We start from the raw sequence: 25,482 nt of genomic DNA on the forward strand, positions 1-25,482 counted from the left end.
AACCCACAGCGCTCCCCCTCTCCCGAGAACTACTGAGAGGTCTGGTCAAGAATCAAACTTCCTGAAGGAAGTAGGGGATGTACCTTCATAGGAATGTTGTGTTCCTTCACTGGAGCGGTCAGATGTTCCACCGATAGCACAAATCCCCTCTTTTTTGTTGATGGCTTTTCTAAATGTTTTGCTGATCTCTTTGTCTTTGAGCTCCTGGAAGACCTGAAATTTAAAAAAAAAATAACAGGAACCAATATGGCTGTATATCTGGGGTACTGATATGGCTGTATATCTGGGGCTCTGATATGGCTGTATATCTGGGGCTCTGATATGGCTGTATATCTGGGGCTCTGATATGGCTGTATATCTGGGGCTCTGATATGGCTGTATATCTGGGGCTCTGATATGGCTGTATATCTGGGGCTCTGATATGGCTGTATATCTGGGGCTCTGATGTGGCTGTATATCTGGGGCTCTGATGTGGCTGTATATCTGGAGCTCTGATGTGGCTGTATATCTGGGGCTCTGAAGTGGCTGTATATCTGGGGCTCTGATGTGGCTGTATATCTGGGGCTCTGATGTGGCTGTATATTTGGGGCTCTGATATGGCTGTATATCTGGGGCTCTGATGTGGCTGTATATCTGGGGGTCTGATGTGGCTGTATATTTGGGGCTCTGATGTGGCTGTATATCTGGGGCTCTGACGTGGCTGTATATTTGGGGTACTGATGTGGCTGTATATCTGGGGCTCTGATGTGGCTGTATATTTGGGGCTCTGATGTGGCTGTATATTTGGGGTACTGATGTGGCTGTATATCTGGGGCTCTGATGTGGCTGTATATCTGGGGCTCTGATGTGGCTGTATATCTGGGGCTCTGATGTGGCTGTATATTTGGGGCTCTGATGTGGCTGTGTATCTGGGGCTCTGATGTGGCTGTATATTTGGGTCTCTAATGTGGCAGTTAAAAAGGCTTACAGGATCCTGGGCTTCATAAATAGAGGTATAGAGTAAAAAGTGTGGAAATTATGATGAACCTGTATAAAACACTGGTTCGGCCCCAACTGGAGTATTGTGTCCAATTCTGGGCACCACACTTTAGGAAGGATGTGAATGCCTTAGAGGATGTGCAGAAAAGATTTACAAGAATGATTCCAGCACGGTGGCATAGTGGTTAGCACTGTTGCCTCACAGCGCCAGGGACCCGGGTTTGAATCCAGCCTCGGGCGACTGTCTGTGTGGAGTTTGCACATTCTCCCCGTGTTTGCGTGGGTGTGCTCCGGTTTCCTCCCACAGTCCAAAGATATGCGAGTTAGGTTGATTGGCTATGATAAATTGACCCTTAGTGTTAGGGGGATTAAATACGTGGGGTTACGGGGATAGGGTGGGATATGTGTTGGTGTAGGGGTTACGGGGATCGGGTGGGATATGTGTCGGTGCAGGCACGATGGGCCGAAATGGCCTCTATCTGCACTGTGGGGTTTCTGTGATTCTGTGAAAACTTGTTACAGAGCACATCCTATGCATTAAGCTTTAATGCTTCATTTATATGAATCTAGTGCAACTAACTCCAGAATATTGGCACCATCATCTGTTAATGGAAGTGGTGCTTCTTGGGGTAATGTGTCTTCTTACCTGTTTATCAGTTTCTATTGCCTGGTGTTTCCTCTATTTTTAAAAGCAACTTTCTTAAGCAAGCCTTAGTCTTTCACATTCCTTCCCAGCCAATTGGGAAGGCAAAGAGGAATCAGCTCCACTATAGCTGTCCACAGGAGGGAGGCTTTGTCGTCGGACTGCTAGCTGGAACTAAAATGCTCCAGCTCAAGGTACAATGTAAAAGTGACAGGATGGAAGAGTACTCCAGAAATGTGCCTCCTGTGGGACAGCCTGCACAGCAGAGTTAACAGTGAGCTTGGAAGAATCGGAAACCCAAATCCATCCCAGCTAGCAGAACTCAGGGACTACAGGGAAAAATATAACATGATTCAAGTAGGCGACCAGGACAAAACCCAGTTTCAACTAATCTTTATACTCAGGTTTCCTCTGGGATAAGTAGGGCTATTTAATGATGCGCAGTGGGCAAGCTCGTTTCCCGTACAACCCGAGTGCAAGTCCTGGTTAATTGTTAAAGCAGTACAATTGAAAGTTGCATAGGAACCACTGTGGATTTGGCAAAGAACAAGGACAAAGAACCAAAACAGTATTACAAATGGCAGAAAATAAATGCACAGTTCACTCACCGAGACGAATTCCTCAAAACTGATCTTTCCGTCCTTGTTGTGGTCTCCTACAGCTAGAATTTGTTCCACGATTTCACGCACCTTATAGCCAGGCAGGGGAAGGTTTGCCTCCTTAAAGAGGTCTTGAAGCTCATAATCACTGACATAGCCAGAATTGTCAAGATCTTTAAAAAAAAAAAATTGGGCTTATACAGTCTGCAGCAGAAAAGCCAATTTGCTTTAAATATCAAAGCTATTCCTTAAAGATCATTTTTCTAAAAACACACACACTGTCAACTAAGTTTGGAAAGCTAGGTAAATAATCCAGTTAGCAATTATATTTATGTGCGGAGTTAATAAAATACTTTATATGAATCATGCTTCCCGAGCTGTTTGAACGATGAAAGTACAGTATTATGCCATGGAAAACACTTGGCAAATCCTACAGAGTTCATACTTCTTTAGCAGGCTACAATGCAAAGGGTTTTCTCCCCTTCTGCTCTTTAACCATATCATCTATCAGTGATGAAACTTTGATAGAAGTGTTTTCTTAACATTTTAAAGGTTAATTACAGCAGCACAACCCCATCAGTCGGGCTTATGTTTCACCGAAACCGAACGAGGGGATGAAAATCGAAGTTTCATAACACACAGAAACCATACCTATTTTGTTAAAGGCTTCCTTCATTTCTTCCAGTTCTTCCCGGGAGATCTGAGTTGTGTGGTTTGCCATCTTTAACCGAACTGGACGTGCTTTATGCTGTCAGACCTAAATTTGAGCATAAAATCAATTCAATGCCTTTAATTCTTGAAGCAGGGCTTAAATGGGATACAAGAGGCACAGACTGTTTTGTAAAGGAGTGTCGGTTTGTTTTAAAACCTGTCATAAGTAAGACTGTTACTCATGACTGGGTACTGTGCGACAGATAGTCTGCCCCCTCACACCCTCTGCAAGAATATTCATAGAATCATAGAATAGCACAGCACAGGAGGAGGCCATTCAGCCCATCGAGTCTGTGCCGGCCCTTTCGAAGAGCAATCCAGTCAGTCCCACTTCCCTGCTCTCTTTCCCCATAACCCTGCCATTTTTTTCTCCTTTGCTGATTCAGAACTACTGTTTTCCTCCAGTTTTTCCAAAATTTTGAACTGACTTCCCAATGTTGCACTGTAAGGCCCTCCTCCCCTGTAATGGAAAGCATATTGCACTAGTGTGAAAATCGTGCCAGTTTCCCTGCAATTGGTCACAGGCTCTCCACCCACCACCCCCCCCCCCCCGCCCCCGCACCCCCCGCTTCTCCCTTAAGAGTCAGTATTACGACCAGTTGTGCACCAGGTTGGAGCATCTAATGGATCGTGTGCACACCAATGATTCTAACTGTCTTTACCCACTTTTCATACAGTTCGTACAAGTCTGAACCAGCTGCAAGGAGCTGGTGAAACCAATGAGGATTATGTGCCTTTTGAGTAGAGGTGGAGTAAGGGCAATCAGTGCACTTATGTATTGTACCACTGAAGATCTGTTAATCCTCACAAATTAAACTGTTACTTGGACAAGATTGAGAGTAGAAGGTCAGCACCTAAGCTTAAAAAAGCTACGGCTCTAACGGCGCTGCAATCCGCACCATCACATTAGACACCGAAGAGGGAACACCCTGCTTCAGCAAAGCCACCTCGGTTTATTTGTGTTCTAAACCTTGCCTCACCCTCAGTGACTTCACAATCTATTTCTGGTTACAATATATAAGCAGAGCAGTGGATTGTGCTTCTGTTCGCTCCAAACAATGGCTGACCAGCTAACCAGAAAATTATACCAGGCCGAGAACATTTCACTGAACTCACAGCGAAACAATTCAAACGAATTAAAAATGCAAACTAATATCCAGTAATTCTAGGCTTTTATGGTTGCCGTGTCTCACCAACCCACAAATCTCTTTTGCGTGTGATACTGCCAGCTATGGCTCAGTTGGTAGCACACTCCCCTCTGAGTCAGAAGGGTGTGGGGTCAGAGTCCCACTCCAGGAACTTGTAGCACATAAAGCTAAGCTGACGTTCCAGTGCAGTGCTGAGGGCGTGCTGCACTGTCGGAGGTGCTGTCTTTTGGATAAGACGTTAAACTGAGGCCCCGTCTGCTCTCTTGGGTGGACGTAAAAGATTCCATGGCACTATTTTGAGGAAGAGCAGGTGAGTTATCTCCGGTGTCCTGGCCAATATTTATCCCTCAACCAACATAACAAAAAACAGGTTATCTGGTCATTATCACATTGCTGTTTGTGGGACCTTGCGGTGCGCAAATTGGCTGCCACGTTTCCCACATTACAGCAGTGACTCCACTTCAAATCAGTACTCCATTGGCTGTAAAGCACTTTGAGACGTCCGGTGGTTGTGAAAGGCGCTATATAAATGCAAGTTTTTCTTTCTTTCTTTTACTGCAGCGAGAAAGAACTGAGAGATATAGTGAGAGGGCAGATGGACAGGGTTGATCTATCCAAGAGGGCAGGCTTGTTGGGCCTAATGACTTTACTTGTTTCTAAAAATGGTTGCTTTTATGTTACAAAAGCAAAATACCACGGATGCTGGAAATCTGAAATAAAAACAGAAAATGCTGGAAATACTCAGCAGGTCAGACAGCATCTGTGGAGAGAGAAACAGAGTTAACGTTTCAGGTCGATGACCCTTCGTCAGAACTGCTTTTATGTTGCGTGTTCAACAGATTCAAATATGGTATTTTTGCATATATTCAAAATAGTTATACATGTAACAACATATTAAAAATTATTACTCCATGCACACCACCTAATGCCTTTAGTGGCCTAAAGTGACCGGTTTAAATACCTTGCTAACAAGAAAACAGATACCAATTGCTTCAATAAGTAAAAAGGTTTTATTTTAAAGTAAGCATTACCCTCAGCACTCCTTTTTAAAATAATTTAATTTTTTGTATATTCAGTTGGACATCATCTGGAAATAGCTAGGATGAGAGTCAGTCATTAATTTTTTTAAATCCATCTATATTTTTTGATTAATTCTAGATTACATCTGTTGTGTTCTCTGTATTTATCGGGGAACACTTTAAGCCTTGAATAGCTAAAAAAACACATACACAAGTGAAAAAACACAGCAAGATTGTAAAGACTGTCTGACATGACAATACTAAAACAGTGTGATTATTCAACATGTTAAAGGAACAGCATGCATGAACATTCTCATGAAGCTATTAAATAATGTATCTACTCTGCTCATGATATAGAATTTCTTTTTTTAATTATAACAACTGACTCTCACTCCATCCATTTGCAAATCCGTCAGTCCCAACTCTCATACCAGCCAGTGCTGGCTCCCAAATCCGTCAGTCCCAACTCTCATACCAGCCAGTGCTGGCTCCCAAAGTCCTGATGCTTGCTCTGATGCAGCAACAGAACCACTTACAGTACTATAATTCACTCTCAACCTACTGTAGCTCTCTCTAGATTGTAAGAGTCATGAAAGTTTAAGAAAGTGTAAAGAAGAAAGAAAATACCTTAAAATATTGGTTAAATATTATGGTACAGTATGTATGTACATTTGTTTATTATTGATGCATATTCTAGTATAATAGTTAATTTACCTGACTGACTTATTGTATTGAGAAACCCCCTCTTTTCTTGTTCCAATAGTATAGTCTGAGAGACCCCCTTTATTCTTGCTCCAATGGTATAGTCCTTAAGCTTGTCACATGATATATCCAGCCATTTTTACAGTTCAAGCACCACGAGGCTAGGAAAGGTAGAAGCTTTGATGGCTGTGGAGCAATACGGTTTTTTGACCGTGTTTAAATGTGTTTTACTTTGAAATCCTGTTTGAAATGTATTATAGTAAACAGTTAAAAGACAAAGTTACGTTTTGGAACGTTTTATTTCGACACGCGTCTACTCGTTGCTAAAAGCCTCAAAGCTAAAGCTCAGTGGCTGCATATTGAAAACTACGGAGCGTCACTACATGGATTCTGGCTCCCAAATGATCTTCATTCTGAACTGAAATAAGATTGTCAAGCATCTTTTTGCTTTGGGTATGTTACCCACTTATGTGGAATGGTAATCATAAGCAGCAGCTTCTCTCGTAATAAAGTGGAGCAAGTACTTCTACAGGAAGCACTGGTCAAATGGAAAAATGTGACACTAAATGGTTACACGTTTACACCAAGTTCAGCACCAGTACATGCAATAGCAAATGTGTTACAAGGACCCAGTTTTGTATATTTCACCACAGCTACAGCCTGCTCCTGCTGGTCATAAAAAATTATTCTCTCTATGGTTTAGCTAAAGTGCTAAAATATATTAGTTGACCAAAAACATTGAAAAGAAAACCTCCCAACAGATCCAGTTCAGCTGGGGGAAGGGTGGAGTGGGGTGGGGGAAAGAGAGATGTTGAGGTAAGGACAAAGACATGCAATTTTAGAGGTGGAAGTAGATGTTTTGCCGGCCGATGTTAGAAGTGGAAATAGGTGTGTTGTGATGGATTGAATGTGATGTTCGAAGTAAAGCTCATGAACAAGCAGTGTGCCAAGGATGTGCATGGTCAGCTTGAGCAATGGGATGGAATCAGTGGATAGAGTCCAGAGTTGTTAGTGGTGGCGGAGGGGGGGGCAAATTGGTTCTTTAAATAAGACCTGAAAATTATTTTGCTTTAAATCCACAATTTCTTCTGCAACATTTAATCCGTGTCCCTTATTTTAGATTCTCTTATAGCTTTGACATTTTATATGAATCTTATTTTTGGACGCTTAGTCTTGTTCCCTCTTTCCCAGCCTTATTCTTTTCTTCAGATTTTCTATGCTAGGGAACCTGGAGGAAGAAGTCCTCCACACGATGTGCAACAAGATTGTAAACCCATTTCTAAACAATAGATTTTATAAGTCATGCACAGAATAAATCGTCCCGCCTGATCTTGATCCGATTGGTGCACATAACATCTTCATCACTGCTAGCTGTGAAAAAGTGAAAAAGATTTGGACTTGGAGCTCCACTGTAACAGATCAACTGTTGAAAAAGCCAAAACTTACATTGCTACCATTCCCTGCACTTCCTTAGTCTTCCTTCAAGGACACCCTCAAAGCCTCCTTGAAAAAGTGCAACATCCCCACCGACACCTGGGAATCCCTGGCCCAAGGCCGCACAAAGTGGAGGAGAAGCATCCGGGAAGGCGCCGAACACCTTGAGTCTCTTCGCCGGGAGCAAGCGGAAGCCAAGCGCAAGGAGCGCACGTCAACCCAAGCACCCCACCCACCCGCCCCTTCAACCACCGTCTGCCCCACCTGTGACAGAGACTGTAGGTCCCGCATTGGACTCACCAGTCACCTGAGAACTCATTTTTAACGTGGAAGCAAATCATCCTCGGCTCCAAGGGACTGCCTAAGAAGAAGAAGGTCTTCCTAAAATAAATACATTTACAGTTACAAAAAGCTCTGTTAAGTTATTATGTCATGTGAAACTGGTGTATGTTTTCTTTCATCTTTAAATGCTAAGTCAATTCATAGTCCAAAGAACATGAACCAGAGCCGTAGCCCAGGTACTGCAGCTCACTGTCATACTGAGCCCAAGCGAAAGCCAAGTAACTAACAATACACTGAATTTGGCAAGACATGTTTTTTTTTTAAAGTGACAAAAAGCTGTTTTATTTTTCTCCTGTAAAAAAGGGCCATAAATAAGTTTCAAAGTGTTTTCGAGTTCACCTAAACTGGACCACTTTGAATCGAAGGAGCTAAAGATATTCTCAAGATTTCCATTACAATCAATTTAACCAATTCTGTTTGTTCCAGATAAGTGTAGCCACAGAGAGAACGTTCACAGGAGGTCTTGACTGCTCCCCTCCCCCGCCTCCAAGTCCCCCCAATCAACAGCAATGTCTTCTTCTTCTTAGGCAGTCCCTCGGAACCGAGGATGACTATCTTCCACATTAAAAATGAGTTCTCAGGTGACTGATGAGTCCAATGCGGGGTCTACAGTCTCTGTCACAGGTGGGGCAGATGGTGGTTGAGGGGGCGGGTGGGTGGGGGTTGATGTGCCATCAATAACTCAAAGGAGTTTAAAGGATTCAACTGAAGGCTTTTAATCACTAAGAACATTGCAGGTCTTTCCACATTGGGTTCGTCTGATAGAATGACTCATACAGCTCTTGAGACCTTTATATGACAAAAGACAGGGGCGTAGCCAATACACACAATAGGAAAAAGGGGGCGGTACACACAATACAAAGCAGGTAAAACACAGGGGCTGATGAAGGCATATATTTCATCACATTCACCCCTTCTACAGATTTAGTCTGTCCGGGGGTGTGATAGTCCTTCCTGAACGTCGCAACAGTACCTCGGGTTCCGACCGGGAGTCCGTGGTGCCCTCCTGGGCATACCCATGTGTTGAGGGTGTTGCAGGTACTTCTGGGGGTGGTGAGCCTGGGGATGGTGGAGGTTCTTCTGGGGGTGGTGGTGATGGTTGGTCGTCGCTTCCTGCCGAGGCGAGGTCCTTTATGGACACGGTGTCCTCACGCCCGTCGGCGTGCTTGACGTACGCGTACTGTGGGTTTGCGTGGAGTAGGTGTACTGCCTCCACGAGGGGATCCATTTTGTGGCCCCTCACATGCTTCCGTAATAGGAATGTCCCTGGGGTGGAGAGCCACGAGGGTAGGGACACCCCTGAGGTTGATTTGCGGGGAAAAACAAACATCTTCTCGTGAGGAGTGGCGTTAGTAGCAGTACACAGTAGCGACCTTATCGAGTGGAGTACGTCTGGGAGGACCTCTTGCCAGCGGGAGGTGGGGAGGCCTTTAGACCTTAGTGCTAAGGTGACCGCCTTCCACACTGTCGCGTTCTCCCTCTCCACTTGCCCATTACCCCGGGGGTTATAACTAGTGGTCCGACTCGTGGCTATCCCCTTCGACAGCAGGTATTGGCGCAGTTCGTCGCTCATGAACGACGCCCCCCTGTCAGTGTGGATGTAGTTAGGCATGCCGAACATGCAAAACAGGTTGCCGAGGCACTTGGTGACCGTGGCACTGGTCATGTCTGGGCAGGGGTAGGCGAATGGGAAGCGGGAGTACTCGTCCACAATGTTGAGAAAGTACACATTGCGGTCGGTGGAGGGGAGTGGTCCCTTGAAATCTAAGCTCAGGCGCTCGAATGGCCGTGTAGCTTTGATCAGGTGGGCTCGGTCGGGCCTGTAAAAACGGGGCTTGCATTCCGCACAGGTGCGGCAGTCCCTGGTCATAGACCGGACCTCCTCGATGGAATAGGGCAGGTTACGGGATTTTATAAAGTGAAATAGCCGGGTGACCCCCAGGTGGCAGAGGCCATTGTGGAGGCCCTGTAGCCTGTCCCCCTGGATGCTGGCACACACCCCTCGTGATAGGGCGTCGGGGGATTCGTTAAGGGCCCCTGGCCTATATATTATGTCGTACTCAAACGTGGAGAGTTCGATCCGCCACCTGAGAATTTAGTCGTTCTTGATCTTCCCCCTCTGTTTGTTGTTAAACATGAAGGCTACCGACCGCTGGTCGGTAAGCAGGGTGAAGCGTTTGCCAGCTAGGTAGTGCCTCCAGTGCCGCACTGCCTCCACTATGGCCTGGGCCTCCTTCTCTACCGAGGAGTGCCTGATCTCGGGCCCTTGGAGGGTTCTTGAGAAAAAGGTTACGGGCTGCCCATCCTGGTTGAGGGTGGCTGCTAAAGCGAAGTCGGACGCATCGCTTTCGACCTGGAAAGGGATGTTTTCGTCCACTGCCTGCAGCGCGGCCTTCTCAATTTTGTGTTTAATGCTGTTGAAGGCGGCGTGGGCCTCGGCCGTGAGCGGGAAGGACGTTGATTTCAGGAGGGGATGGGCCTTGTCGGAATAATTGGGGACCCATTGGGCGTAATAGAAGAAGAACCCCAGGCACCTTTTCAGGGCCTTGGGAGTGTTTGGTAGGGGTAGGTCCCGTAGGGGGCGCAATCGGTCGGGGTCCGGACCGATTTCCCCGTTTTCCACCACGCAGCCCAGGATACAGAGGCGCGTGGTGCTAAAGACACACTTATCCTCGTTGTAGGTGAGATTGAGTCTGAGGGCGGTTTTCAGAAATCTCGCGAGGTTCGAGTCGTGGTCTTGCTGGTCATGGCCGCAGATGGTGACGTTGTCTAGGTATGGGTAGATGGCTGTTAACTGGTTCTCATCGACCATGCGGTCCATCTCCCGCTGGAAGACCGAGACCCCATTCGTTACCCCAAAGGGGACTCTGAGGAAGTGGTAGAGGCGTCCGTTCGCCTCGAAGGCGGTGTATGGACGGTCCTCCGGCCTAATGTGGAGCTGGTGGTATGCCGATTTTAGGTCGATGGTGGAAAACACCCGGTATTGCGCAATTTGGTTAACCATATCCGCTATGCGGGGCAGAGGGTAGGCGTCTAGCTGGGTGTATAGATTAACCGTCTGGCTATAATCTATCACCATCCGCTTCTTTTCGCTACCCTTAACTACTACTACCTGGGCGCGCCACGGGCTGGTACTGCATTCGATGATACCCTCCCGCTTGAGTCTTTCTACTTCCGACGCAATGAACCGTCTATCCTCCCAGCTGTACCGCCTACTCTTGGTCGCTATGGGTCGACAGTTGGGTGCGAGGTTGGCGAACAGAGAGGGCGGCTTGACCTTCAGGGTAGCCAGACCGCACACTGTGAGGGGCGGCTGGGACCCACTGTAGGTAAGCGTGATACTTTGGTGGTGGCACTGGAAGTCCAGACCCAAGATCACGCTCACACAGAGATCTGGCATTATCAATAGTTTAAAATCTCTGTAATCAGTGCCTTTTACCGACAACATAACCGCGCAGAAACCTGTAATTTTTGAGGTATGAGTCTTATCGGCCATGGCGATTTTGCCCTGTGTGGGGACTATCGTTAGTGAAAGTCGTTTTACCAGGCTAGGATGAATAAAGCTTTCGGTGCTCCCGCAGTCAATCAAGCATTTAACCTTGTTCCCGTTTACCTCTATGTCCATCATCGATTTAGACAACGGATGCGGCCTGGATTGATCCACTGTGATCGAGGCCACCAGTGGGTCCTGGAGGTCCGTGTAGTCGGGGCAAGATGGTGGACTCCATGAGGGTGGACAAGATGGCATCCAAGATGGCCGCCCCCACGGCGCACACGCGGCGGTGGTGGAGTTGGAGGCGGGGTTCCCTCTGCAGACTTTGCTGAAATGTCCTTTCTTCCCGCATTTAAAACAGGTGGTGCCCTTCGCTGGGCACAGATGCCTGGAGTGTTTGTCCTGGCCGCAGAAGTAGCATTTCGGGCCCCGATGCATCGCGGCAGTAGTGGGGCTCCTAGGTGGGGGCTGGGGCTCCGATGGTGCTGGGCTGGCCTGAGACCTGGGAGGTGAAGATGGCTTCCAAGATGGCGGCCCCCACGGCGCGCACGAGGCGGAGTGGGCCACGTGGCCTGAGGAACAGGATTCAGAGTTCCTCTGGGCCATATCCAGCGATCGCGCTATGCCCATAGCCTGTTTTAAGTCCAGTCCCTCCTTTTCAAACAGTTTCTGCCAAATGTAATTTGAACTGAGGCCCGCAATAAAGGAGTCTCGGATCAGCTCCTCCGTGTACATGATGGCAGACACGGCCTTACAGTTACAGTCTCTGCCCAGTACTTTTAGGCTTAGCATGAAGTCCTCTAGTGACTCACCATGCCGCTGCGTGCGGGTAGTCAGAAGATGCCTGGCGTACACCTCGTTTATTGGCCGCACGTAGTGGGCCTTCAGAATGGTGCAGGCATCCCCGTAGCTGGTGGCATCTTGGATGAGAGCAGAGACCCGATGGCTCACCCAGTTTCGCAGGATTCCCAGTTTCACGTCTCCGGTGGCGGTTGCGGCTGCTATGGCGGTGGATGAGGTTGCGATGAAAAAATCGAAGCATTGGAACCAGTGTCCGAACTGTGTGGCTGCGTCTGAGGCATGGGGGTCCAGATCCAAGCGCTCTGGTTTCAGGAGTCGATCCATCTTGGTGTTTTAGTGATTAAAATTGATGTGCCATCAATAACTCCAAGACAAGGAGTTTAAAGGATTCAACTGAAGGCTTTTAATCACTAAGAACATTGCAGGTCTTACCACATCGGGTTCGTCTGATAGAATGACTCATACAGCTCTTGAGACCTTTATATGACAAAAGACAGGGGCGTAGCCAATACACACAATAGGAAAAAGGGGGCGGTACACACAATACAAAGCAGGTAAAACACAGGGGCTGATGAAGGCATATATTTCATCACAGGGGTCTTGGGTTGACGTGCGCTCCTTGCGCTGCCTGCGCTTGGCTTCCGCTTGGTCCCGGCGATGAGACCCGAGGTGTTCAGCGCCTTCCTGGATGCTTCACCTCCACTTTGTGCGGTGTTGGACCGGGGATTCCCAGGTGTCGGTGGGGATGTTACACTTTTTCAAGGAGGCTTTGAGGGTGTCCTTGAAGCGTTTCCTCTGCCCACCTGGGGCTCTCTTGCCGTGCCGGAGCTCCGAGTAGCAATGTGAGCAGGAGGTAACTCTACAACTTCTTACCTACACTACTAGAGATGCACTTGATGCAACGTCCATTTGATGTAATAAAACTGGGGAACAAGCTGGTGACGGTGCAGTGCCACATGTATTTCCTTGTGGAACCAATGAAGGAAAAATAATCACTACTGTAAAAGCTTGAACTGACGCAGATCAAACGTCCACCGTCGTACAAGCTTTACCCAAGGGCCTACAGGCTGAGAGTTTTACCGGGACCTGAGCCTCCCAAATACTTCCTGACAATTCCAGAACCAATGTTTAAATTTCCCACACAAGCTGTTCAACCCTAATATTAACACCATCATATAATTTATTGCAACTGCTGAAATACCTCATGGATTACCAGCTTCTGAATTCTACAATGATCCCAGACACAGACCCTAAACCCACCATCACTGCTTTGCCTGACAAACATATATTCTGGATTTGAAACGGACATTAAAACTCACTCACGGTTATAATGTACCCAGATAAGAAATGTTATTTTGAACTGCTTTCAGGGTTCTTTGAAATCCAAGATTCAATATAAAAGGAATAAAATAGTATTAAGGCTTAAAACAATAATTATACACTGCAACAATAATCAGTTTAGTCTCCGCTTACAAAACTCCATCTTCCGCCTGCAGAGAGGATGTTTCCCCTCGTGGGGAAATCTAAAACTAAGGGGTATAATTTCAGAATAAGGGGGCACCCATTTAAATCAGAAATGAGGAGAAGTTTCTTCTCTCAGAGGGTCGTGAATCTTTGGAATTCTCTTCCCCAGAGAGCTGTGGAGGCTGGGTCATTAAATATATTTAAGGTGCAGATAGACAGAGTTTTGAAAGGTAAAGGAGTCAAGGGTTATGGGGAGCAGGCAGGGAACTGGAGTTGAGGCCAAGATCAGATCAGCCATGATCTTATTGAATGGCGGAGCAGCCTCGAGGGGCCAAATGACCTACTCCTGCTCCTACGACTTATGTTCTTATGTCTCCTGCATGGGCAATCATAGATCAAACTAGTACCTAACTGTTAGATTCTGATTAAGGGAATGTCTCCAAATTAGATAATCAAACAAACCCATGACAGTCTTGTTGTGTATGTACCTTTAAGAGAGAACTGCTTTTATACTGTAGTACCGGCAGTGACCACACCTGTATATAAAGCCGTAGCAGGCTTCTGTACTTTCAGTTCCAGCATACCCTCTGCTCAGTAAACACCTGTTATTATCGTTCTCCTACAGTCCGTGTGTTATTGATACGCGGACACTACACTGGCGACAAGCAGGTTCGAACTCACCTGCAGTACTGCATCACCTCACGGGATCCATCCCTGAAAAAATGCTTCTTGGAGGTCGAAGTCAGAGCAACGGGCGTCGACCGCGGGCAACCGCCCAGTGATCCATCGGAGTTCAGAGAATCGCAGGGGAGGCTGTTTGTTTCGCTAACATCGAGTCTCGGATTTATTGAGGCACATCAGAGAGCTGGGCTTGGCTCCCCAGTCAAGGTGTTCCAGCAAATCCTGCTGGTAGCAGGTAGTGCACTGACCCTTCCGGACTGCGGCGGGCTTGAGCTCGATCGAGCGGCTCTGCAAAGGGGCCGTGCAGCGTCGTCGGGAAGGAAAAGAGAGAGAGAGGGTGGAGCGCACAGGGCGCGGTCGGTGCTCAAGAGCCGGGCAGCGTTAGAGGAAATAAAACGAGGGGAAGGAAAAGAGAGACGCGCCGAAGCCACGGGGCGCAGCCATTACTCTTTAGAACGCTAGGAGCAGCGTTGGCAGCAAGGGGAAGAAGAAAAAAGCGCGGGAGGCGCCATTTTATTCCATTGCGGAAGAAGGAAACGCGTGGGAGGCGCCATATTAATCCATTGGGGAAGAAGGAAATGCGCGGGAGGCGCCATTTTAAACCACCCAAGATGCCGAAGAGTGGCAATATCACTGCTTTCGACAACGAAATAGAAGACTGGACCACGTATGTGGAAAGAATTGAAGTGTACCACAAGGCAAATGAGGTGGCCGATGGAAAGAAGGCGTCGGTATTATTAAATTTGATGGGCGCGAGAACGTACGGCCTATTGCAGAATTTAATTACCCCAGCTAAACCAATGGAGTAAAGCTTTGAAGGGATTGTCAATATCTTACAGGAGGGAAGCACGGTGGCATAGTGGTTAGCACTGTTGCCTCACAGCGCCAGGGACCCGGGTTCGAATCTGGCCTCGGGTGACTGTCTGTGTGGAGTTTGCACATTCTCCCCGTGTTTGCGTGGGTTTCCTCCGGGTGCTCCGGTTTCCTCCCACAGTCCAAAGATGTGCGGGTTAGGTTGATTGGCTATGATAAATTGACCCTTAGTGTAAGGGGGTGATTAAATACGTGGGGTTACGGGGATAGGGTGGGATATGTGTTGGTGTAGGGGTTACGGGGATCGGGTGGGATATGTGTCGGTGCAGGCTCGATGGGCCGAAATGGCCTCTATCTGCACTGTGGGGTTTCTGTGATTCTGTGATTCTCTGAACATCTAAACCCTGCACCGCTGCTGATAGCAGAAAGATTCAAGTTCCATAAAAGAAACCAGCACAAAGATGAGAGCAATGCTGACTATCTTACGGAACTACGCAAGTTATCGAAGCACTGCCAGTTCGGAGTAGGACTGGCAGATACCTTAAGGGATAAGTTCGTCTGCGGGCTCCAGAGTGAAGGAACCCAGAAACGACTACTTTCGGAAAAGGACCCGACGCTAGAAAAGGCTTTCAGCGTGGCAGTATCCTACGAAGCAACAGCACGGGGAGCTGCGGAAATACAACAGAAACCACAAGAATATAGCACTAACAAAATGGCATATGGAGCAGAAAAGTGCTATCGCTGCAGCAGAACAACCCATGATCAGAAGGACTGCTGCTGGTTTAAGGACAAAGTATGCAGGCAATGTGGAAAAGTGGGACACATAGCAAGAGTCTGCAGGTCGGGAAAGAAAACCAACACTAAAAGAACTACTAAGGAAAAGTACAAGAAAGTAAAAAAAATGACAGACAGTAGTTCAGAAGATCAGGAGAGTGATAATGACTCCGGGAGCAGGAGACTAAGTTGTCTAAAGTTACACAACGTGATCACAAAGGAGGATCACCGAACCATTTGGGTCACCCTCATGATAGCAGGGTCCCAAGTAAAGATGGAATTGGACACAGGATCAGCCCTAACTGCCATGAATCGACAAGACTATGAGCGGCTATTCTCACACATACCCTTGAAGGACACGTCCATTGTATTGAAGACATACACGGGGCAAAAAGTCTACCCCAGAGGAAAAATAAGGGTGCCCGTTAAATACAACGGCAAGGAAACACAGAGACTGTATCTATATATACTACAAGATGGAGGACCACCATTATTGGGACGTGAATGGATCCAAAAAATACAATTGGATTGGCATTCCATTCAGGCGCTAACTGTGTCTGACAAAAAGGATGACGACGTCACACCTGGACGACTGTCAAAAATTCTAACTGACGCGAAAGAGGTGTTCCAACAAGGACTGGGGACTCTAAAAGGCGTAACGGCAATGATAAAAATCGAAGATAACGCAAACCCAAATTTTTTTAAGCCAGACCAGTACCGTACGCGATCCGCCCAGCCGTTGAATCAGAGCTGGAGAGTCTGGAGCGTTCGGGTGTGCTGTCCAAGGTGGACTGGAGCGAGTGGGCCACACCCATCGTTCCTGTAATGAAGAAATCATTGAGCAGCACGCCTGGGGAGCCGAAGAAGGTTCGCACCTGTGGGGACTTCAAGGTAACTGTGAACCCAGTCCTGCACACAGTACAATATCCACTTCCACGATAGAAGATATTTTCGCCTCACTATCTGGAGGGAAACGCTTTACGAAGATTGATCTGGCCCAAGCGTATCTACAAATGGAGGTGGAAGAAGCATCTAGAAAATACCTCACGATAAACACTCACAAAGGTCTTTACCAGTACAACCGACTGGTATTCGGGGTAGCATCAGCCCCGGCTATTTGGCAGAGGGCGATGGAACAAGTCCTGCAAGGGATCCCGGGGACCCAGTGTTATTTGGACGGCATCCTGGTTACAGGCGAAAATGACAGTGAACACCTTGCCAACCTGGAGCAGGTGCTCACTAGATTACAAGAATATGGGCTACGAGCCAACCGCCCCAAATGCGAGTTTTTCAGGAGACAAATCTCGTATTGTGGCCACATGATTGATGAGGAGGGGATACATAAGTCCCCAGACAAGATTGAGGCAGTAATCAAGGCTCCAGCACCGGAAAATGTGTCGCAACTGAGGTCGTTCCTCGGGTTGGTGAACTACTACCATAAGTTCTTGCTGAATTTATCTACAATTCTGCACCCGCTGAACGCCCTGCTGCAAACTGGAGTAGCATGGAAATGGAGTGATGAGTGTAAGCGTGCCTTTCAGAAATGTAAATGCCTAATCACTTCAAAAGAAGTATTGGCCCACTACAATCCAACACTACCGATTCGGTTGGCATGTGATGCGTCTCCCTACGGCATTGGAGCGGTGCTGTCACACAAATTCCTTGATGGTTCAGAGAGGCCAATAGCCTTTGCGTCGCGCTCGTTGACCTCAGCTGAGCGTAACTACGCCCAGATTGACAGGGAGGCCCTCAGCCTGGTGTGGGGGGTGAAGAAGTTCAATCACTATCTGCACGGGCAGAAATTCACCCTACTGACTGACCATCAGCCTCTGGTCTCCATTTTTAACCCAAAGAAGGGCGTTCCAGTGATGACGGCGCAACGGCTGCAAAGATGGTCCCTTTTTCTAGGGGCACATCAATATGACACAGAGTACAAAGGTACGAAACAGCATGGGAACACTGATGGGCTGTCGCGCCTACCGTTGCCTACGGTGGAGGAAGCACCTGCAGTGGACCCTGTTGAGATATTCCATTCGACCATAGTCGAATGTCTACCTGTTACAAACTCAAGTATAGAGAAGGAAACCCGAAATGACCCGACACTCTCTCGGGTCTATGATTTGACGGTGAAGGGATGGCCAGCACATGGCGACTCACTGTTGCCAGCATTCTCGCCAAGGAGAGAACAGCTATCAGTGTGCCGGGGGACCTTGATGTGTGGATCCCGAGTGGTAATTCCACCCAAGTTGAGAGATAGAGTGCTCAATGAGCTTCATGAGGGTCATCTGGGAGGGGTAAAAATGAAGAGCCTAGCCAGGGCGTTTGTGTGGTGGCCGGGAATCGATAAAGAAATCGAGGATATGACCAAGAGATGCACAGGATGCCAGAAAGTCCAAAACGCTCCACCACAGGCCCTGCTACACCCATGGGAGTGGCCCTCATCTCCATGGCAACGGGTACACATTGATTTTGCTGGTCCATTTATGGACTCAATGTTTTTAATCGCCGTGGATGCACATTCGAAATGGCCAGAGGTCATCAAAATGTCCTCCACCACCACGGAGAAAACTGTTGCAGTCCTACGGACCATCTTCACCAGGAATGGCTTGCCAGAACAGATTTGCTCCGACAATGGACCACAGTTTGTGTCCGAGGATTTCCGGAGGTTTTTGAGGAATAATGGGGTAAAACATTACACATCTGCCCCATATCATCCAGCCACAAATGGATTGGCTGAAAGGTTTGTTCAGACCTTTAAAAAAGCAATAAAGACGATGTATAACGACGACATACCACTACAACACAAGGTGGATAATTTCTTGTTTGCTTACCGGAATGTAACACGTGCAGTCACCAACCAAGCTCCAGCCATAATGTTCTTCAACCGAAGGTTAAGATGTCGCCTGGATTTGCTCAAACCAAACATAAGACGAGATGTTCAGGATAAGCAATTCCAGCACATCAATGAGAAGCCAACCAGGAGCTTCAAGATAGGGCAACTAGTCTTGGCCCGCGACTACTGAACAGAAAAATGGCAGCCAGGAACGATATGCACACAGCAGGGACCACTAATGTACACAGTGGACGTTGGAGAGAGCATCGTGAGATGCCATGCTGACCAGATTCTAGAGTCACAGGAACAAGTCAAACCCATACCACGAGCATGCGCACCTGGTGATGAACCCAAAGTACAGATTGCGTCTACCTCAGAATCAGTGATATTGGAAGCTGACGAACCAACCAATGACAATGAGCCAGAATCGACTCCGCCGCAAGAACAGGATACTCGAGAAAGGTGCTATCCAGCCAGGATCAGGAAGCCTCCTCAAAGACTGAATTTATAAATGATTACTTCAGTTGATGTATATAGTACAGAGAAAATAGTAATTGTAATTAGTTATTATTTAATTGTTAAATGAATGTTATGTACTGTTTATCTAAAAGGGGAGGAATTGTTGTGTATGTACGTTTAAGAGAGAACTGCTTTTATACTGTAGTACCGGCAGTGACCACACCTGTATATAAAGCCGTGCCCTCTGTTCAGTAAACACCTGTTATTATCGTTCTCCTGCAGTCCGTGTGTTATTGATACGCGGACACTACAAGTCTGACTTGAAAGGCAAGAGTGATACCGTTGAGCCAAGCAGACACTTTTTATCCTTTCTTCTCCTAGCTGTACTTCAAAGCAGCTGAGTTCAAAGTGTTGATGGCAATCTACACAAGGCCTTTAATCCTTCATCTGTGTTGTTTGCTAACCTTACCTCGGATGGGGATACTACAATTCACCTCATCAATCCTGGACAATTGCTGGAAAAAAGAAACAGCCTGGGCACTGCTCCCAATTGCGATCCAGAGTGGAACGCTTCCCTCGCTTCCGAAATACTTTCATGGACACATTTTTTCTGAATTATGGACACGATTTTAAAATTATCTTCCCACACTATGCCCTGCTAGATTATGCCATGAAACACTTTAAGCTTCCTCCACTTTATTTTGTTATTTATGTTATGTTATTTGTTTATGTTACGTTACTGGACTCGTAATCCAGAGGCCTGGGCTAAAATTCCAGGGAATGCGAATCCAAATCCCACCATGGCAGTTTGAGAATTTGGATTCAGTTTTAAAAATCTGGAAATAAAAAACTAGGATCAGTAAAAGTGACCATGAAGCCGATAGATTGTTGTAAAAAACTAACTGGTTCACTAATGCCCGTTAGGGAAGGAAACCTGCTGTCCTTACCCAGTCTGGCCTATATGTGACTCAAGTAATCACTAAAAGTAGAAACACAAGTTAATCAGTCCATCGAAGTGCAAACAAAGCACTGGGGTTCATTTCTAGAGGGATAGAATTGAAAAGCAGAGCAGTTATGTTAAACTTGTAAAGAACCTTAGTTAGACTACACTTGGGAGTACTGTGCATAGTTCTGATCTCCATGTTACAAACAGGATATAGAGGCACTGGAGATAGTGCAAAAAAGATTTACAAGGGTGATACCGAAACTGAGAGGATATACTTATAAGGAAAGGCTGAACAGGCTGGGGCTCTTTTCTCTAGAAAAGAGAAGGTTGAGGATTGGGAGCAGTTTAGGATTCAGCAAAGGAGGACAAAGGGATTAATTAAGAGGGGGGAAATAGAGTATGAGAGTAAGCTTGCAGGGAACATAAAAACTGACTGTAAAAGCTTTTATAAATATGTGAAGAGAAAAAGATTGGTGAAGTCAAGCGTAGGTCCCTTGCAGTCAGAATCAGGGGAATTTATAATGGGGAACAAAGAAATGGCAGATCAATTAAATACATACTTTAGTTATGTCTTCACAAAGGAGGACACAAATAACCTCCCAGAGATGTCGGGGAACATAGGGTCTAATGAGAGGGAGAAATCAGTATTTGTAGGAAAATGGTGTTAGGGAAATTGACGGGATTGAAGGCCGATAAATCCCCAGGGCCTGATAATCTACATCCTAGGGTACTTAAGGAAGTGGCCCTAGAAATAGTAGATGCATTGCTGGTCATCTTCCAAAATTCGATAGACTCTGGAACAGTTCCCATGGATTGAAGGGTAGCTAATGTTACCCCACTATTCAAAAAAGGTGGTAGAGAGAAAACGGGGAATTACAGACATCAGTAGTGGGGAAAATGCTAGAGTCCATTATAAAAGATGTAATAGCAGAGCACTTGGAAAACAGTGACAGGATCGGACAAAGTCAACATGGATTTACAAAAGGTAAATCGTGCTTGACTAATCTACTGGAATTTTTTGAGGATGTAACTGGTAGAATAGATAAGGGAGAACCAGTGCATGTGGTGTATTTGGACTTTCAGAAGGCTTTCGATAAGGTCCTGCATAAGAGATTAGCGTGTAAAGTTAAGGCACATGGGATTGGGGGCAAGGTACTGACTTGGATAGAGAACTGGTTGGCCGACAGGAAGCAAAGAGTTGGAATAAACGAGTCTTTTTCCGAGTGGCAGGCAGTGACTAGTGGGGTACCGCAGGGATCGGTCCTAGGACCTCAGCTATTCACAATATATATATAAATGATCTAGTCGAGGGAACTAGATGTAATATCGCCAAGTTTGCAGACAACACAAAGCTGGGTGGGCGTGTGTGCTGTGAGGAGGATGCCGAGAAACTCCAGTATGATTTGGACAGGTTGGGTGATTGGGCAGAAGCATGGCAGATGCAGTATAATGTGGATAAATGCGAGGTTATCCACTTTGGTGGCAAAAAACAGGAAGGCAGATTATTATCTGAACGGCAATAGATTGGGAGAAGGGGAAGTGCAACGAGACCTGAGTGTCCTTGTGCACCAGTCGCTGAAGGTAAGCATGCAGGTGCAGCAGGCGGTTAAGAAGGCAAATGGTATGTTGGCCTTCGTAGGGAGAGGGTTTGAGTACAGGAACAAGGATGTCTTGCTGCAGTTGTACAGGGCCTTGGTGAGACCACACCTTGAGTATTGTGTGCAGTTTTGGTCACCTTATCTGAGGAAGGATGTTCTTGCCATGGAGGGAGTGCAGCGAAGATTCACCAGACTGATACGTGGGATGGCAGGAATGACGTATGAGGAGAGATTGTGTCGATTGGGATTATACTCACTGGAGTTTAGAAGATTGAGAGGGGATCTCATTGAAACCTATAAAATTCTGTCAGGCCTGGACAGAGTAGATGCAGGAATGATGTTTATGATGGCCGGGGAGTCCAGAACCAGGGGTCATAGTCTAAGGATAAGGGGTAAGCCATTTAGGACTGAAATGAGGAGGAATTTCTTCACCCAGAGAGTGGTGAACCTGTGGAATTCTCTGCCACAGAGGGCGGTGGAGGCCAGTTCATTAAATATATTCAAAAAAGAGTTGGATATATTTCTTAAGGCTAAAGGGATCAAGGGATATGGGGAGAAGGCAGGGACAGGGTACTGAATTTGGATGATCAGCCATGATCTCATTGAATGGCAGAGCAGGCTCGAAGGGCTGAATGGCCTACTCCTGCTCCTATCTTCTATGTTTCTGGGATGGCAGGAATGACGTATGAGGAGAGATTGGGTCAATTGGGCTTATGCTTGCTGGAGTTTAGGAGAATGAGAGGGGATCTCATTGAAACTTATAAAACTCTAACAGGACTAGACAGACTAGATGCAGGAAGGATGTACCCGATGGCCGGGGAGTCCAGAACCAGGGGTCACAGTCTAAGGATAAGGGGTAAGCCATTTAGGACAGAGATGAGAAGGAATTTCTTCACCCAGAGAGTGGTGAACCTGTGGAAATCTCTACCACAGAAGGCAGTGGAGGCCAATTCATTAAATATATTCAAGAAGGAGTTAGATATATTTCTTAAGGCTAAAGGGATCAAGGGATATGGGGAGAAGGCAGGGACAGGGTACTGAATTTGGATGATCAGCCATGATCTCAGTGAATGGCGGAGCAGGCTCGAGGGGCCGAATGGTCTACTCCTGCTCCTATCTTCTATGTTTCTATGTTTTTAAGGCTTTGGAGTGACCTGATAGATGTCTTTAAAATTATGAAAGGGTTTGATAGAGTAGATGTAGAGAAGATGTTTCCACTTGTGGAAGTGTCCAAAACTAGGGGCCATAAATACAAGATAGTCACTAATAAATCCAATAAGGAATTCTGGAAAAACGTCTTTACCCTGAGAGTGGTTAGAACGTGGAACTTGCTACCACAAGGAATAGTTGAGGCGAATAGCTCAGATGCATTTAAGGGAAAGCTAGATAAGTATACGAGGGAGAAAGGAATAGAAGGATATGCTGATAGGATGAAATGAGTTAAGGTGTGAGGAGGATCGTGTGGAGCAAAAACTCCGGCATAGACCAATGGGCTGAATGGCCTGCTTCTGTGCTGTGAATTCTATGCAAATCCCACACTAATGTGGTTGACTCCTAACTGCCCTCTGAAGCGAACTAGCAAGCCATTACCAGCGGTTCAAGAAGATGGCCCACCACCACCTTCTCAGGGCAACTAGGGATGGGCAATAAATGCTGGCCTTGCCAGCGATGCCTACATCCCGAGCATGAATTAAGAATTGATTTTATGAATAGCTGCGGAAGTAATTGAAAATAATCTCTGGTGACCAAGCATATGATTACAATCTCTCCTTTTTGTTTATTTTCTTACTTATTTTCGCTCTTCAAGGCAGCAACTCCCTCCTAGGGTACAATTCCACCAGCACAGGGCACTCCCTGATACCTCTCCCAAGTAGAAATGATTAATGTGCAAACATTGATGTTGTTGTGTATGTACCTTTAAGAGAATAACTGGTCTCAGACTGCAGTACCGGCAGTGACCACTCCTGTATAAAAGGCGCTAGCAAGCCTCTGTAGTTTCAGTTTCCCGATTGACTCCATTCAGTAAAGACTTGTTTAAATCAACTCCTGCTGTCCGTGTCTCAATTATACACGGACATAACACTGGCGACGAGCAAATACGAACTTACCTACAGTTTGCACCACCTCCTGGGATCCATTCCTGAAGCGAAGTGAGCAGAGGTCGAGGCCAGAAGGAAGAAAGCAGTAGAAACGGACGTCGACCGTGGGCATCCGCCCCTGAGTTAGCGGAGTTGAAGATTGCTGGAGAAGCTGTCGAAAGCGGGGCCTGGTTCCTGTCGATGGTGCTTCAGCTAATCGGGCTGGTGGCAGGTAGTACACTGATCCTTCCTGGGCTGCGGTGGTCGCGAACTCGAGCGGGTGGCTTGCAACGGGGCCGAGCAGCGTTGTCGGGAAGAGGAGAGAGAGAGGGTGGAGCACACAGGGCGCGGCCGGTGCTACGAAGCCGGGCTGCGTACAGACCCGAGAAGAGGGAGGCAAGAGTCCCACAGGGTTGTTCCACGATGGGAAAATAATTTAAAAAAAATATTAAACGCGCAGGAAACCGCGAGGAGCTGCAGGTTGCAACGGAAACTGCGGAAAGCAGCGCTAGCAACAGCGGGGAAGAAGGCAAAGCGCGGGAGGCGCCATTATGTTAAATTGGGGAAGAAGGCAAAGCGCGGGAGGCGCCATTTTAGATTTTCAAGATGCCGAAGACTGGCTGTATCACTGCCTTTGATAATACAATAGAGGACTGGACCACGTATGTGGAAAGAGTCGAGGTATATTGCGAGGCAAACGAAATAGCCGATGAGAAAAAGGCATCGGTATTACTAAACTTAATGGGCGCTAGAACGTACGGCCTATTGCGGGACCTGATTACTCCAGCCAAACCGAAGGCGAAGAATTTTAATGAAATTGTTGCTGTCCTACAGGAACACCTAAACCCTGCACCGCTGCTGATAGCAGAAAGATTTAAATTCCACAGGAGAACTCAGCATAAAGATGAGAGCAATGCTGAGTACCTTACGGAACTACGCAAGCTATCAAAGCACTGCCAGTTCGGAGCAGGACTGGCAGATACCCTACGGGACAAATTTGTCTGCGGACCCCTGAGTGAAGGAACACAGAAGAAGTTACTCTCAGAGAAAGAGCTGACGCTAGATAAGGCTTTCAGCGTGGCAGTATCGTACGAAGCAGCAGCCAGGGGAGCTGCGGAAATACAACAAAAGCCACAGGAATATGGCACCCACGAAATGACACGGGGATTTGCAAAATGTTATCACTGTGGCAGAACTAACCATGACCAGAAGGACTGCTGGTCCAAGGACAAAATATGCAGGCAATGCGGAAAGATGCGACACATTGCACGAGTTTGCAGGTCTGGGAAGAAGACCAGCGACAACAAAAAGGCTACTAAGGAACCGTACAAGAAAGTACAAAAGATGACGGACAGTAGTTCCGAAGACCAGATGAGCGATAGTGAATCCGGGAACAAGAGACTAAGCTGTCTCAAACTTCACAATGTAATCGCAAAAGAGGATCACTGAACCATTTGGGTCACCCTCACGATAGCAGGGTCCCAAGTTAAAATGGAATTGGATACAGGATCAGCGCTAACTGTCATGAATCGACGAGACTACGAGCGGCTATTCTCACACATACCCTTGAGAGAGACGTCTATCGTCTTGACGACGTATACGCGGCAAAAAGTATACCCCAGAGGAAAAATAAGGGTGCCTGTCGAATACAACGGCAAGAAAATACGGAAATTGTATCTCGACATACTGCAAAATGGTGGACCACCGTTATTGGGACGTGAATGGATCAGGAAGATAAGCTTAGATTGGCACTCCATTCATGCAATGACGGTGGATGGTAAAAAAGATGAAGACGTCACTCCTGGGCGATTGTCAACAATCTTAGCTAACGCCAAAGAGGTATTTCAACAAGAACTGGGCACTCTTAAAGGCGTAACCGCCTCGATAAAAATAGAAGAGAATGCAATTCCCAAGTTTTTCAAAGCAAGACCGGTACCATATGCAATTCGCCCAGCCGTCGAGGCAG

At 46.8% G+C, this 25,482-nt stretch overlaps 1 protein-coding gene across 5 annotated transcripts in view; it reads right to left on the reverse strand.

Moving 5' to 3' along the window:
* Positions 1-25,482, reverse strand: part of LOC147115554 (plastin-1-like) — a 203,946-nt gene that overhangs the window by 57,567 nt on the left and 120,897 nt on the right. For 4 of the 5 annotated variants that reach the window (XM_085989883.1, XM_085989885.1, XM_085989884.1 and 1 more), the window contains exons 2-4: positions 2,872-2,977; positions 2,230-2,393; positions 84-213 (exon numbers count right to left, since the gene is read on the reverse strand). In XM_085989883.1, coding sequence (XP_085846009.1) covers positions 84-213; positions 2,230-2,393; positions 2,872-2,941 — 364 coding nt within the window. In that variant the 5' untranslated portion in view covers positions 2,942-2,977. Of the gene's footprint in view, positions 1-83; positions 214-2,229; positions 2,394-2,871; positions 2,978-5,812; positions 5,999-25,482 lie in introns of those variants that run through there. The other variant, XM_085989886.1, reaches the window with a different exon arrangement.

The sequence above is a fragment of the Somniosus microcephalus genome, chromosome 6 (assembly GCF_052327205.1).
Source record: "Somniosus microcephalus isolate GS21.2 chromosome 6, FLI_Smic_1.0, whole genome shotgun sequence".
NCBI classification, from domain to species: Eukaryota; Metazoa; Chordata; class Chondrichthyes; order Squaliformes; family Somniosidae; genus Somniosus; species Somniosus microcephalus.